The sequence below is a fragment of the Suncus etruscus genome, chromosome 11 (genome assembly GCF_024139225.1).
Source record: "Suncus etruscus isolate mSunEtr1 chromosome 11, mSunEtr1.pri.cur, whole genome shotgun sequence".
In the NCBI taxonomy this organism is placed as follows: domain Eukaryota; kingdom Metazoa; phylum Chordata; class Mammalia; order Eulipotyphla; family Soricidae; genus Suncus; species Suncus etruscus.
Window position 1 is genome coordinate 77093439 of NC_064858.1, and position 13249 is coordinate 77106687.

The 13249-nt window shown below is 40.1% G+C and overlaps 2 protein-coding genes across 3 annotated transcripts in view; both read left to right on the top strand.

The window, feature by feature from the left end:
* Nucleotides 1-13249, top strand: part of SLC4A8 (solute carrier family 4 member 8) — an 829308-nt gene that overhangs the window by 21808 nt on the left and 794251 nt on the right. The window lies entirely within an intron of this gene.
* The window catches only part of TMT1A (thiol methyltransferase 1A), a 55580-nt gene continuing 52583 nt past the window's right edge, over nt 10253-13249 (top strand). Inside the window, exon 1 of one of the 2 annotated variants that reach the window (XM_049783590.1) lies at nt 10253-10314. Coding sequence is in view for 1 of the 2 variants with exons in the window: in XM_049783589.1 (XP_049639546.1) it covers nt 10485-10985 (501 nt within the window). In the remaining variant the exon portion in view is untranslated. Of the gene's footprint in view, nt 10315-10462; nt 10986-13249 lie in introns of those variants that run through there. The other variant, XM_049783589.1, reaches the window with a different exon arrangement.

Sequence of the window (13249 nt, forward strand, 5' to 3'; positions counted from 1 at the left end):
TGGGTCCGAGATGAAATCAAGGAGGAAATCAAAAGGTTCCTGGAAACAAATGACAATAAAGACACAAACTATCAGAACTTATGGGACACAGCAAAAGCAGTACTGAGAGGAAAATTTATAGCTTTGCAAGCACACATCAGGAAGGAAGAAGGAGCTTACCTGAGTAGCTTAATGACACAGCTAATAGAACTAGAAAGTGCTCAACAAAAGGACCCAAAAATAGGGAGACAGAAGGAAATAACAAAGCTGAGAGCAGAAATCAACGAAGTGGAAACCCAAAAAACAATCCGAAAGATCAACGAAAGCAGAAGTTGGTTCTTTGAAAAAATAAACAAGATTGATAGACCATTGGCAAAACTCACAAAGCAAAAGGAAGAGAGAAACTTGATAACGCGTATTAGAAATGAAAAGGGGGAGATCACTACAGATACTGCAGAGATTCAAAGGGTATTCAGAGAATACTTTGAGAAACTCTATGCCACTAAATATGAGAACCTGGAAGAAATGGATAAATTTCTGAACTCATATAACCTTCCACGGTTGAATAAAGAAGAGGTAGCATATCTAAACACCCCCATCACTATTGAGGAAATTAAAACTGTAATCAAAAATTTACCCAAAAACAAAAGCCCAGGCCCTGATGGATTCACGAATGAATTCTTTCAAACCTTTCAAGAGGAACTACTACCAATTCTGGCCAGGCTCTTTTATGAAATCGAAAAAACAGGAATACTTCCAAATAGCTTTTATGAAGCCAACATCACCTTAATACCAAAACCTGATAGAGATGCTGCCAAAAAAGAAAATTACAGACCAATATCCCTGATGAACACGGATGCAAAGATCCTCAACAAAATCCTGGCGAACAGGTTCCAGTGCCTCATCAAGAAGATCATCCACTTTGATCAAGTAGGTTTCATCCCAGGAATGCAAGGATGGTTTAACATCCGTAAATCTATCAATATAATACACAACATAAACAACAATAAAAATAAAAATCACATGGTCATATCAATAGATGCAGAAAAAGCATTTGATAAGGTTCAACACCCATTCTTGATGAAAACTCTCAGCAAGATAGGAATAAAAGGAACCTTTCTCAATATAGTCAAAGCCATCTACCAGAAGCCAGTGGCAAATATTATCCTCAATGGAGAAAAACTAAAATCCTTTCCTCTAAATTCTGGTACAAGACAAGGCTGTCCTCTCTCACCACTCCTATTCAACATAGCACTGGAAGCACTTGCTATAGCGATTAGGCAAGAAAAAGATATCAAGGGAATCCAGATAGGAAAGGAAGAAGTCAAGCTCTCACTGTTTGCAGATGACATGATACTCTACTTAGAAAACCCTAAAGACTCTACCAAAAAGCTTCTAGAAATAATAGATTTGTATAGCAAAGTGGCAGGATACAAAATTAACACACAAAAATCAATGGCCTTTTTATACACTAATAATGATAGGGAAGAAATGGACATTAAGAGAACAATCCCATTCACATTAGTTCCACACAAACTCAAATATCTTGGAGTCAACCTGACTAAAGATGTGAAGGATCTATGCAAAGAAAACTACAAAACACTGCTCCAAGAATTAAGAGAGGACACGCGGAAATGGAAACACATACCATGCTCATGGATTGGCAGGATCAACATCATTAAAATGGCAATACTTCCAAAAGCATTGTACAGATTTAACGCGATTCCTCTAAAGATACCCATGACATTTTTCAAAGAAGTGGATCAAATACTTCTGAAATTCATCTGGAAGAACAAACAACCTCGAATAGCTAAAGCACTCCTTGGGAAAAGGAATATGGGAGGCATTACTTTCCCCAATTTTAAGTTGTATTACAAAGCAACAGTTATAAAAACAGCATGGTATTGGAATAAAAACAGACCCTCAGATCAGTGGAATAGGCTTGAGTACTCAGAGAAGGTTCCTCAGATATATAACCACCTTGTTTTTGATAAAGGAGCAAAAAATCCTAAATGGAGCAGGGAAAGCCTATTCAACAAGTGGTGTTGGCACAACTGGTTAACCACTTGCAAAAAAGCGAACTCAGACCCCCAGCTAACACCATATACAAAGGTAAAATCCAAATGGATTAAAGACCTTGATATCAGAACTGAAACTATAAGGTATATAGAACAACATGTAGGTGAAACACTCCAGGACATTGAGACTAAAGGCATCTTTAAGGAGGAGACAGCACTTTCCAAGCAAGTGGAAGCAGAGATAAACAGATGGGACTATATTAAGCTGAAAAGCTTCTGCATCTCAAAGGAAATAGTGCCCAGAATACAAAGGCCACCCACTGAGTGGGAGAAATTATTCACCCAATACACATCAGATAAAGGGCTAATATCCAAAATTTACAAGGTACTGACAGAACTATACAAGAAAAAAACAACTAACCCCATCAAAAAATGGGGAGAAGAAATGAACAGACACTTTGAAAAAGAAGAAAGGCAAATGGCCAAAAGGCACATGAAAAGATGTTCAACATCACTAATCGTCAGGGAGATGCAAATCAAAACTACTATGAGGTACCACCACACGCCACTGAGATTGGCACACATCACAAGAAAGGAAAACAAGCAGTGCTGGCGGGGATGTGGAGAGAAAGGAACTCTTTTTCACTGCTGGTGGGAATGCCGTCTAGTACAACCTTTATGGAAAGCGATATGGAGATTCCTTCACAAACTGGAAATTGAGCTTCCATACGATCCAGCTATACCACTCCTAGGAATATACCCAAGAAACACAAATATACAATACAAAAAACCCTTCCTTACTCCTATATTCATTGCAGCGCTATTTACAATAGCCAGACTCTGGAAACAACCAAGATGCCCTTCAACAGATGAGTGGCTGAAGAAACTGTGGTACATATACACAATGGAATACTATGCAGCCATCAGGAGAGATGAAGTCATGAAATTTTCCAATACATGGATGTACATGGAATCTATTATGCTGAGTGAAGTAAGTCAGAGGGAGAGAGAAAGACGCAGAATGGTTTCACTCATCTATGGGCTTTAAGAAAAATGAAGGACATTTTTAACAATATCTCAGAGACAAGAGAGATGAGGGCTGGTAGGTGCAGCTCAGGACATGCAGCTCATCACATAGAGTGATGAGTGCAGTTGCAGAGATGACTACACTGAAAACTATCATAAAATGTGAATGAATGAGGGAAATAGAAAGCCTGTCTCGAGTACAGGTGTAGGGGGGTGGGGAGGAGGGAGATCTGGGAAATTGGTGGTGGGAATGTTGCACCGGTGAAGGGGGGTGCTCTTTACATGACTGTAATCATACAACTATAATCATGTTTGTAATCACGGTGTTTAAATAAAAAAAAAAAGAAAAAAAAATGTTCCACATCACTAATCATCAGGGAGATGCAAATCAAAACAACGATGAGATACCACCTCACACCCCAGAGAATGGCACACATCACAAAGAATGAGAATAAACAGTGTTGGCGGGGATGTGGAGAGAAAGGAACTCTTATCCACTGCTGGTGGGAATGCTGTCTAGTTCAACCTTTATGGAAAGCGATATGGAGATTCCTCCAAAAACTGGAAATCGAGCTCCCATACGATCCAGCTATACCACTCCTAGGAATATACCCTAGGAACACAAAAATACAATACAAAAACCCCTTCCTTACACCTATATTCATTGCAGCTCTATTTACCATAGCAAGACTCTGGAAACAACCAAGATGCCCTTCAACAGACGAATGGCTAAAGAAACTGTGGTACATATACACAATGGAATATTATGCAGCTGTCAGGAGAGATGAAGTCATGAAATTTTCCTATACATGGATGTACATGGAATCTATTATGCTGAGTGAAATAAGTCAGAGAGAGAGAGAAAAACGCAGAATGGTCTCACTCATCTATGGGTTTTAAGAAAAATGAAAGACACCCTTGTAATAATAATTTTCAGACACAAAAGAGAAAAGAGCTGGAAGTTCCAGCTCACCTCAGGAAGCTCACCACAAAGAGTGATGAGTTTAGTTAGAGAAATAACTACATTTTGAACTGTCCTAATATTGAGAATGTATGAGGGAAATGTAGAGCCTGTTTAGGGTACAGGCGGGGGTTGGGGGGGGGAGGAGGGAGATTTGGGACTTGGGTGATGGGAATGTTGCACTGGTGATGGGTGGTGTTCCTTTTATGACTGAAACCCAAACACAATCATGTATGTAATCAAGGTGTTTAAATAAAAAAAAAATTAAAAAAAAAAAAAGACTGGCTCAGGATAGTCTGAGTAATCTGTCCTTATTGTCCCACCCAGGGATGGTCTCTGTACTCAATAAAAATGGTAATTTTGGCAGACACCTTACTCACCATATGATGAAGAAGATGGCCAGACTACACATGTTTCATCCTCAGACTGATCTAGATTATTTCATGCACGACCCTGATTCAGAGTAGTTCACCAGGGGTTGGAGATTTTACAATTGGCATTTGAGATTGACCTCTAGGACCCAGGGATCCAAAAGATTGCAATGATGATGAGTAACTTGACCCTCTGGTGGATTATCACCATGACAAGGGTCCCTTAAGCAGGACTGAATGCACCGTGCCTTTCACTGGAACATTAGTGAACATGGCTCATTTTCTGAATGACTTCATGTTGCTCTAGTCTGTCTACCTGCATTTCTCACTCTGAACTGTACAGGCCAGGTTCCCTAGAGATTCTCATGTACACATACCACAAGAATGGAAGAGTGCCTTCCCAGTGGTGATGAGTTCTCCATTTAAAGGGCTCCCCAGGGCTGATAATTTATCATTAACTACTGTCACTAAACTAGAGAGACCCCCATCTCCCAAAAGAGATGAGCCAGCTACTGTCTTTGCAGAGAAAGAGTCTGAAAGCAGCTCAAACAGAGATACCTTCATACCCCAAGCTCTGAGTCAGGTAGGCAAGCCAGTGCCGGCAGTCCAAGTCCTGGCACTGTCAAAAGGTTCAGTATACAGAATGTTATGTATTTATCAGCAGAAATTACACCAAAGAATATGTCTTTTTTCACTGGACAGCTGTTAAGAGAAACAATCCCAGGAAGTTTCTGTGTAGTGTTTGGTAATAGGGAGATTGTGGAGTTTGATGTCTTAAAAGGAGAGATGGGACCAAAAGCTGCTAATGTATCCTGACCTGGTGAAATGCCACTGAAAAATAACAGATATGCTACCAATCAACATAGGCTCAGTCTATTTATCCTCAGGCCTCACTCAGCTGTCCCATCACCTAGGGTGGCAGAGCCCGCTCAGGTGAGACAGGAGCAGACAGTGAAGGGGAAAGAGTTGAAGATTCTGGGCAGTGTCCCAGATGCCAATGTCTGCCATCTTTCTTCTACCAGAGGAGCCTTTTGGAGGACCTCCGACCCCCAACCTGCAGTAGCTTATTGAGGAGGAGATCCTAGCAACCTAACACAGTAGAGGAAGATGGAGAAGATGGAGGGTCCAAGACCAGCTGAAGACCAGCTGAGGAGAGGCACCTTCCTGGATTTGATCCCAGGCATTTCAAATAGTCCCCCAAGCCTGCCAGAAGTAACTCCTGAGTGCTGCTGGGCGTGGTCCAAAAACAAACAAACAATAAGAGCCTCCATGGGGCCGGGTAGGTGGCTCTGGAGGTAAGGTGTCTGCCTTGCAAGCGCTAGCCAAGGAAGGACCGAGGTTCGATCCCCCGGCGTCCCATATGGTCCCCCCAAGCCAGGGGTGATTTCTGAGCACAGAGCCAGGAGTAACCCCTGAGCGTCAAACGGGTGTGGCCCAAAAAAAAAAAACCAAAAAAAAAAAGCCTCCAAAAATTTGTTTAAATTAAAATAATAGAGAAATCATGAAAACAGCAATTACAAATACATAAAAAAACAGATAGGGTGCTTGTGTGCTGCTGACTGGGTTTGACCCCTGCCAAACCCTGTAGTCCCCTGAACAATCCCAGGAGTGATCCTTGAGTAAAGAGTAAGATGTAAGCCCTGAGCACTATTGGGTATAGACCCCAAGATATATCTATATCTATATCTCTATATAGATATAGATATATCTTGGGGTCTATATATATATCTTGGGGTATATATATATAACTCATAAGGGAAATAGTAGGTTTGGGAGCTGTCTTGGACCACACATGGTAGTACTTTGGTATATTGCAGTTTTTTGCAATACCAATGTTACCATAGCTGTGCTAGGGAATGAGCCAGAGTCAGCTGCATTACACTTGTAATATTTCTGCTACTTTTAAGGGAAGCATAAGAAAAGTAAGGTTTATTTGGAATCATAAAGATCTCAAATGTTAAAGCAAACATGTTACCTAACTTCAAGCCGTACTAGAAAGTAATGGTAATTAAAACTATAGCAGTGAAATAAAAATTCAAAAATGGATCAATGGGCTGTAATTGAGAATTCAGAAATAAACCCACATATTGTTCAATACTTAATCTCTGACCATGGACATAACTATATAGAGTAGAAAAGAAACTATCTTTCATAAATGGCATTAGGAAAATGGGACAATCATTGCTGAAGCACTGGAACACTGACGGAGAGAAGCAAGCACTTCGGTGGTGGGTGTGATGATATATGTGTGCAACTATCATGAACAGAATTCTAAACTACAATAAAATTATAAATCACATAAACTATAAACTTAAAATAAAATTACAAACCTCAATAAAATAGGGGGGAATAAAACAACCAAATAATTTATCCAGGACAGAGTGACTAAAGTTAAAATCAGGTTTAAAGGAAAAGAAAGTTTTTCCTGTGGAATTTCTTTTCAGTGAAAGGATCCTTGTAATAAAATCTCTTAGAAAGACTGATTAGCAAGCAAGTATGCTGTAGGTGTCTTGTGTCTCAGCAATCCTAGTGGGATGGAGTCCTTTCATGGGAAGAAAACGGGTAACATGAGCGGCCAAATATGAAATATGAAATAAATGAAACCATACAGAGTATGTGGGGTCAACACATTCCTGGCAGGAGTTCGACAAGTTTAATTTTTTGAGCAGGGGAAATTATAGGGGTAAAATTAGCCACAGGTGAAGAATAATTGTAATCACAAAGCCTAGTATAACAATAACAATACCTAAGCTATGGGCATGACTGTAAAAATTCTAAGTTACAAGAGAGAAGGTCACAACTCAAGGTAACTCCTTGCAAGCTTACTTTAAATGCAAAATCAGGATTAGGAGGAAGTAGGAAATATCTAAAAACTTGATCTTTCTAGGCTGAACTCTATAGTTTTAAAGGTTAAGTGAAGGGAGGAACCAAATCCCCAAGAATGAGCTTCCCTATTTCTAAAGGAGGGTCAATAGTCATGATCTGCATTCTGGCTATGCCCTTGATTACCAGAAACTGCAGTTGCAAAGAGAAAAATTGTCTTTGCTTTTAGGGCTGACTATATCCAGAAAAAGGGGTTCTCAAATAAACTTTGGTGCTGGAATTTCTGAGCCAAATTATTTGATATAGGCTATTATTTTGCCTGATATATACAAAGGAGAGATAGTCAAATACTAGCTGAAAATGTAATGCCAGGCGTCTCTTTGGAAATTCCTCAACCATCCATGCAGGGGAAAAAAGGCGTCCACAGCGGGCCTTTTGAGGAACCCCATAGGGGCTAAATTAGTTCTACCTACCAGGAAAATCTGAGGATACATCTGATGGGCTGAGCCCCCCTAAATGCTTAGGTATGCCCTGGCACAAGTATAACTTGGAACTTTTTTCAAAGTGCACAACCCTGTGCCTCAAAGTATTTGGAGAAATTTGATTAGGGTCAAATCACAGAGAAGAATAACATGACAAAAACTATCACTTTGGGGGAGCTCTTCCCAGCTGTTTGTGGGAATATCATATGATTCATCTTCTATGGAAAGCAATATGCAACCCAATGGTACAAATGCTTAGCATCTATCCCAAACCAGACTCCAATGCAACCCAGTGGCAGAAATGCTTAGCATCTATCCCAAACTACAAAAAACATTAATCCAAAAGGCTATGTACACACCAATATTAGTACAGTAATAGCCAAGATATGAAAATAATCCAACTATGAATGGTTCAAGATATGGTATATAAATAATGGAATGCTATGTAGCTGGAATGATAATGTAATTTGCAGATACATATAAATGTAATGTTTTTACTTTAAACATTGTGGAATACAAAGTTGCTCATAATACAGTTATGACTCTGGCATTCAATCTACAACACCAATCCCATTGCCATTAACATTCCCTCTACCATTGTCCCGTTTCTCACATACTCTAAGGCCCTCTCCACTTGCAAGCAAGAAATAATTTATTTAATATTTTTGTTACAAGTAAATGATAATGGAATTAGCTGGGGAGTTTAGTTAGGGCAGAGAAGGGACCGCTATGCCAATGATAGTGGGGGATTACAAGAATTGGGTGCTGAAAGGAGATCAAGGATATGCATGATACACCTTGAGCAACATATTGCAAACCACAGTGTCATAGGGGGAGAAAAAGAGAGAGGAGAGAAAGGGGGAGAGGAGAGAATAGGTCAAAAAGAGAGGGGAAAGGGAAGGAGAAGGAAGGGGATGGGGGAGGAAATTGTGAGGGAGAGAAAGGGGGAAAGAAACTGGGGAAACTATTGGCAGGAAAGGAAATATACACTAGTGAAGGAATGGATGTTGTATATTACATGACTAAACTCAATCATGAACAACTTTTTTTTCTCATGAACAACTTTTAACTGTCTCTATGGTGAGCCAATTAGGAATTTATAAAAAATATAACATAAAATTTTTACTTAAAAATGTTTTGGGGGGCCAGAGAGATAGCATGGAGGTAAGGCGTTTGCCTTGCGTGCAGAAAGAAGGTCAGTGCTTCTAATCCCAGCATCCCATATGATCCCCTGAGCCTGCCAGGAGCGATTTCTGAGCATGGAGTCAGGAGTAAGCCCTGAGCGCTGCCGGGTGTGACCCACCCCCCCAAAAAAAAAGAAACAAAAAAATGTTTTTGAACACAACCCAACAGCAAGGGAAATGAAATAATAAAAGAAAAGAATTTAAAGTGTATAAAATTAAAATATGTGTACAGATATGAACTTGTTACCATAAAGCAAAGAAAGTTACTGAAAGGAAGAAGATACTTACACCTCCTAGCTTTCCTTATGGCTTACTATTCAGGTGTACAAGAACTTAAGTAAATCAACAAAAATCCAATAAATAAATGGGAGAATACTTGAACACATACTTTTCTAAAGAGGACATACTGCTACATGAAAATATGCTGACCAATTAGTAGGCAAATGCAAATCAAATAAACAGTGAGACAGCACCTCAGACTAAGACAATGGCTTCTATCGAAATAACAAGTATTAGCCAAGATGTGGAGAAGACACCCCCTTACATTGTGGCCAACGATGTAAATTTATAGCCATTTGGGAAAAGATGGGAGTTTCCTTCCAAACCTAAAAATTAACTACCATATACTCTATCAATTTCACTCTGGGTATCTACCAAAAGAACATGATAATATGACCATAACATTTTAAATCCAGACCGGAGCTATAGCTCACTGGTTAGGGCATTTGCTTGGCACACAGAGTTTGATCCTCAGCATCCCTAGTAGACTTCCCGGAGTAATTTCTGAGCGTAGAGACAAGAGTAACTCCCGAGCATCGCCATATGACCCAAAGACCAAAACAAATTTCAAAAGTGTGTGTGTGTGTGTGTGTGTGTGTGTGTGTGTGTGTGTGTGCGTGTGTGTGTTTGAGTGTAAGCACGGTTTAAAATAATGGAGCAACAGAACACTCACTCTTAGTTAATCCAATTTTTAAGAAATCGCTGTTAGCAGTATTTTGAAAATTTTCAGTATTCCTTAACCAAGACCCAGGCTTCTAGTTAAGAACAGATGAATATAGGAAACTATTTTTTTACGTTTGGGTTCCCAAATGTGACTCTGTTGACTTCATTTCGTGGAAGTTAACTGTTGTGATTCGTGATTTGAAATGGAAACTTGCCCTTTAAAAGACAGGTGCTTCAAAACTGTGACTTTACAAGGAGCCCATTTCAAATGGGAAAGCAAAGTGGGGAATTCCTACTAACTGTGCGAAGCAGTTTTACTCTTTCATTTCTTTTTTTCGGGAAAACTGGCGGGCCCTAGCAGCTGATCAATAATAGAACTTGACTGCTCTCTTGGGGGTGGAGTTGAACCAGGCTCCGCCCACGGGCTTTTCCTTGCGGACCCCGAAAGGTTGCTGGGACCAGGCACGGGGTGAGCCTTTAAAACTCCTGGAAGGAGTCTTCCTTGAGTAAGCAGCTCCCAAAGGAAAGGTGCGAATCTTCTCGTTTTGCTCGAGCAAATCTGAGTTCGACACAGCTTTTGCTAAACAGCTGTTCATCGCGGGAAATTGCTTCCTTGCCAGCCATTCCGTTTCAGCTGCCTGTCCTTAGTCCAGAGCTTTCTTTGCTCTTCAACTGCTGATCTGTTTTGTTTCTGAGTGATGATGACGTTTCTCATCTTTTCCCTCCGGCTGGCCATCTATATCCTGACATTTCCCTTGCACCTACTGAATTTTCTGGGCCTGTGGAACTGGGTGAACAAAAAATGGCTCCCCTACTCCATGGTGCAATTAGCTGTGGCATATAATGAAAAGATGACAAGCAAGAAGCAAGAACTCTTCAGCAACCTGCAGAAGTTTGCGGGTCCCTCAGGGAAGCTCTCTCTATTGGAGATAGGCTGCGGTACTGGGGCCAACTTCGAGTTCTATCCACCCGGCTGCCGGGTGACTTGTGTTGACCCCAACCCCAACTTTGAGAAGTTCTTGATCAAGAGTATTGCGAAGAACCAACACCTGCAGTTTGAGCGCTTTGTGGTGGCTGCCGGTGAGAACATGCACCAGGTAGATGCTGGCTCCATGGATGTGGTGGTCTGTACCCTGGTTCTGTGCTCTGTGGAGAACCAGGAGCGGATCCTCCAGGAAGTCTGCAGAGTGCTGAGACCGGTGAGTGGGGGATGTAAGTGGATTAGTCTCCAGTTTGCATGCTCCAGGGGCACAAACCTTATGATATAAAAAGAAAAACTACTAGAGAAGACTTTTTTAAAAGTAGACTGTACTAGAGCTATCAAAGGAAAGATTGAGGCCATAAACCTCGGGTGCTCTTCTCTGTATGCTTTTGACCTAACTTAGATCCTTGTTGTGTTTTCCCTTCCCACCTCATGATTAAAATATAAATACATAAAAAAAAGAAAATAAATACATGCGATTTTTTTTGGGGGGGGGGGGTCACACCTGGCAGTGCTCAGGGTTACTCCTGGCTCCATGCTCAGAAATCGCTCCTGGAAAGCTCGGGGGATCATATGGGGCGCAGGGATTCAAACCAATGACCTTCTGCATGAAAGACAAATGCCTTACCTCCATGCTATCCCTCCGGCCCCTACATGCGATTTTTTTTAACTGCAAAGAGGAATGCTGGAAATAAAATGAAAGAGTGAAAAACGGACCCAGAAAATAGTTCTAACGATGCACTGAGTATTTTGCTTGTTGAGGCTCCACATTCCTTCCTTGGCGCTGCTTAGCCCTTACCCAAACAAACCAAGGTGGAAATAATCCAATAGGTACTGCTGTATTTGGCTCTCTAAACAAAAAAGAAATGAAATAGAAAAATTGAAACTAAATTGGAAAATTACTTCCTATGATTATAACTGAAAGGTTGATTCCCTCATATAAGAAATATTACAAATAAGCAAAATCTATAGGAATTTTTAAATCATTAAGAAAAATAGAAAGGGAAAAGTCAGAGCCAGAACAGAAAAATAGTCAGTATGGTAAAATCCTGGACTTTGTTACAAAGAAAGTTAAGCAAGACACAATATTTGCCATTCCACACTTCCTTTGTTACTTACTGGAAGAACTTGTCCTGTTGTGAAAATGTGCAGACATTAATATACAGGGGTAGTATAACATTTTTAGTGTCGCATGTTGAAAATGTTCTAAACATATTTTGAAAAGAGGCTGCTCATTTCAGTAAAGAAATTCTATACAGTTGATCATAAAAATTAAGTTGATATTAAAAAATCTCCAAAAGATTATGTTTTATCAGAAAAAGCAACCAAAATGTTAACTGCTAGAAGGGGGGCCAGCATCCCATGTGGTGGCCGAGCCTACCTGGAGCGATTTCTGAGTGCAGAGCCAAGAGTAACCCTTGAGCGCCGCCGGATGTGACCCAAAAACAAAACAAAAAAAAAAAAACAAAAACAAAATAAACAAACAAAAAAGGCTAGAAGGGCAAAATAGTCCTATATATGTATATTAATAGAAATAATAAACTAGGAACTGTTAAGAGTTGTTGCCTCCTTAGTGCAGACTAATATTGTTGTCTCCAAATCCACCAGCATTATAATATGTCACCATACCCTTTTGCATAGGCACTCTAAATAAGGGGAAATATTATGCACAGAAACAAGCTCTTATCTATTAGGGATAAGAACCCACACTTTTTTTTTTAATTATGACAACAAAAATGCAAAGAAAGAGGACAGGGTAAAGTTACAGTGGAAGCCCAATCACCCATAAACAGAATTCTCGGTAGTCCCATCGATGATATCCCAGCCTTGAACTTTCAGCCAAAGAACATTAATAGAAACAAAACTGAACCCCTGTACAATACAATTACTTTGTCCCTCAAATCCCCATACTATTATAGTACATAAATATATAATAATAATATAGTACATAAATAGTACATACTATTTCTTAGCAGCACACAATATAATCTAAAGACATTAGACTTATGTAACTCCTTAAACATTGAGGGCAAAGTACATTTCTCTAGTTCCATGCACATGCTAACTAGTTTAAGTTAACATCAAAAGTTTTAGTGGCTTGTTTTTCTTAAGAATTGGAGTCAAGGGAACATAGTAAAAAATGGTATTAAAGTGGCATTTGTTTGCATAGGCCCACCAAAACATAAGGGACATGGAAAGACAAATTATGGTCTAAATACAAGGAGTCCTTACCCCTGAAGTTTCCTGGCACAGGACTGATTCTAGGCTCCAGGCAAATTAGTTTGTCCAATTCAAGTTATCGTCTGTAGTGGCAATACACCTCCATTCCTCACATAGTCTCTGTTGTTGGTATCATGCTTCTGTATTGAAGATCCTGGAGTCTGCATATCCCATATTGCAGTCAGGATGGTGCAGAGCATCCTCTCGTTTCACCTCACACTTAAGGGGGACTAGAGAGAACCATGTCCTGTAGAGCAGGTC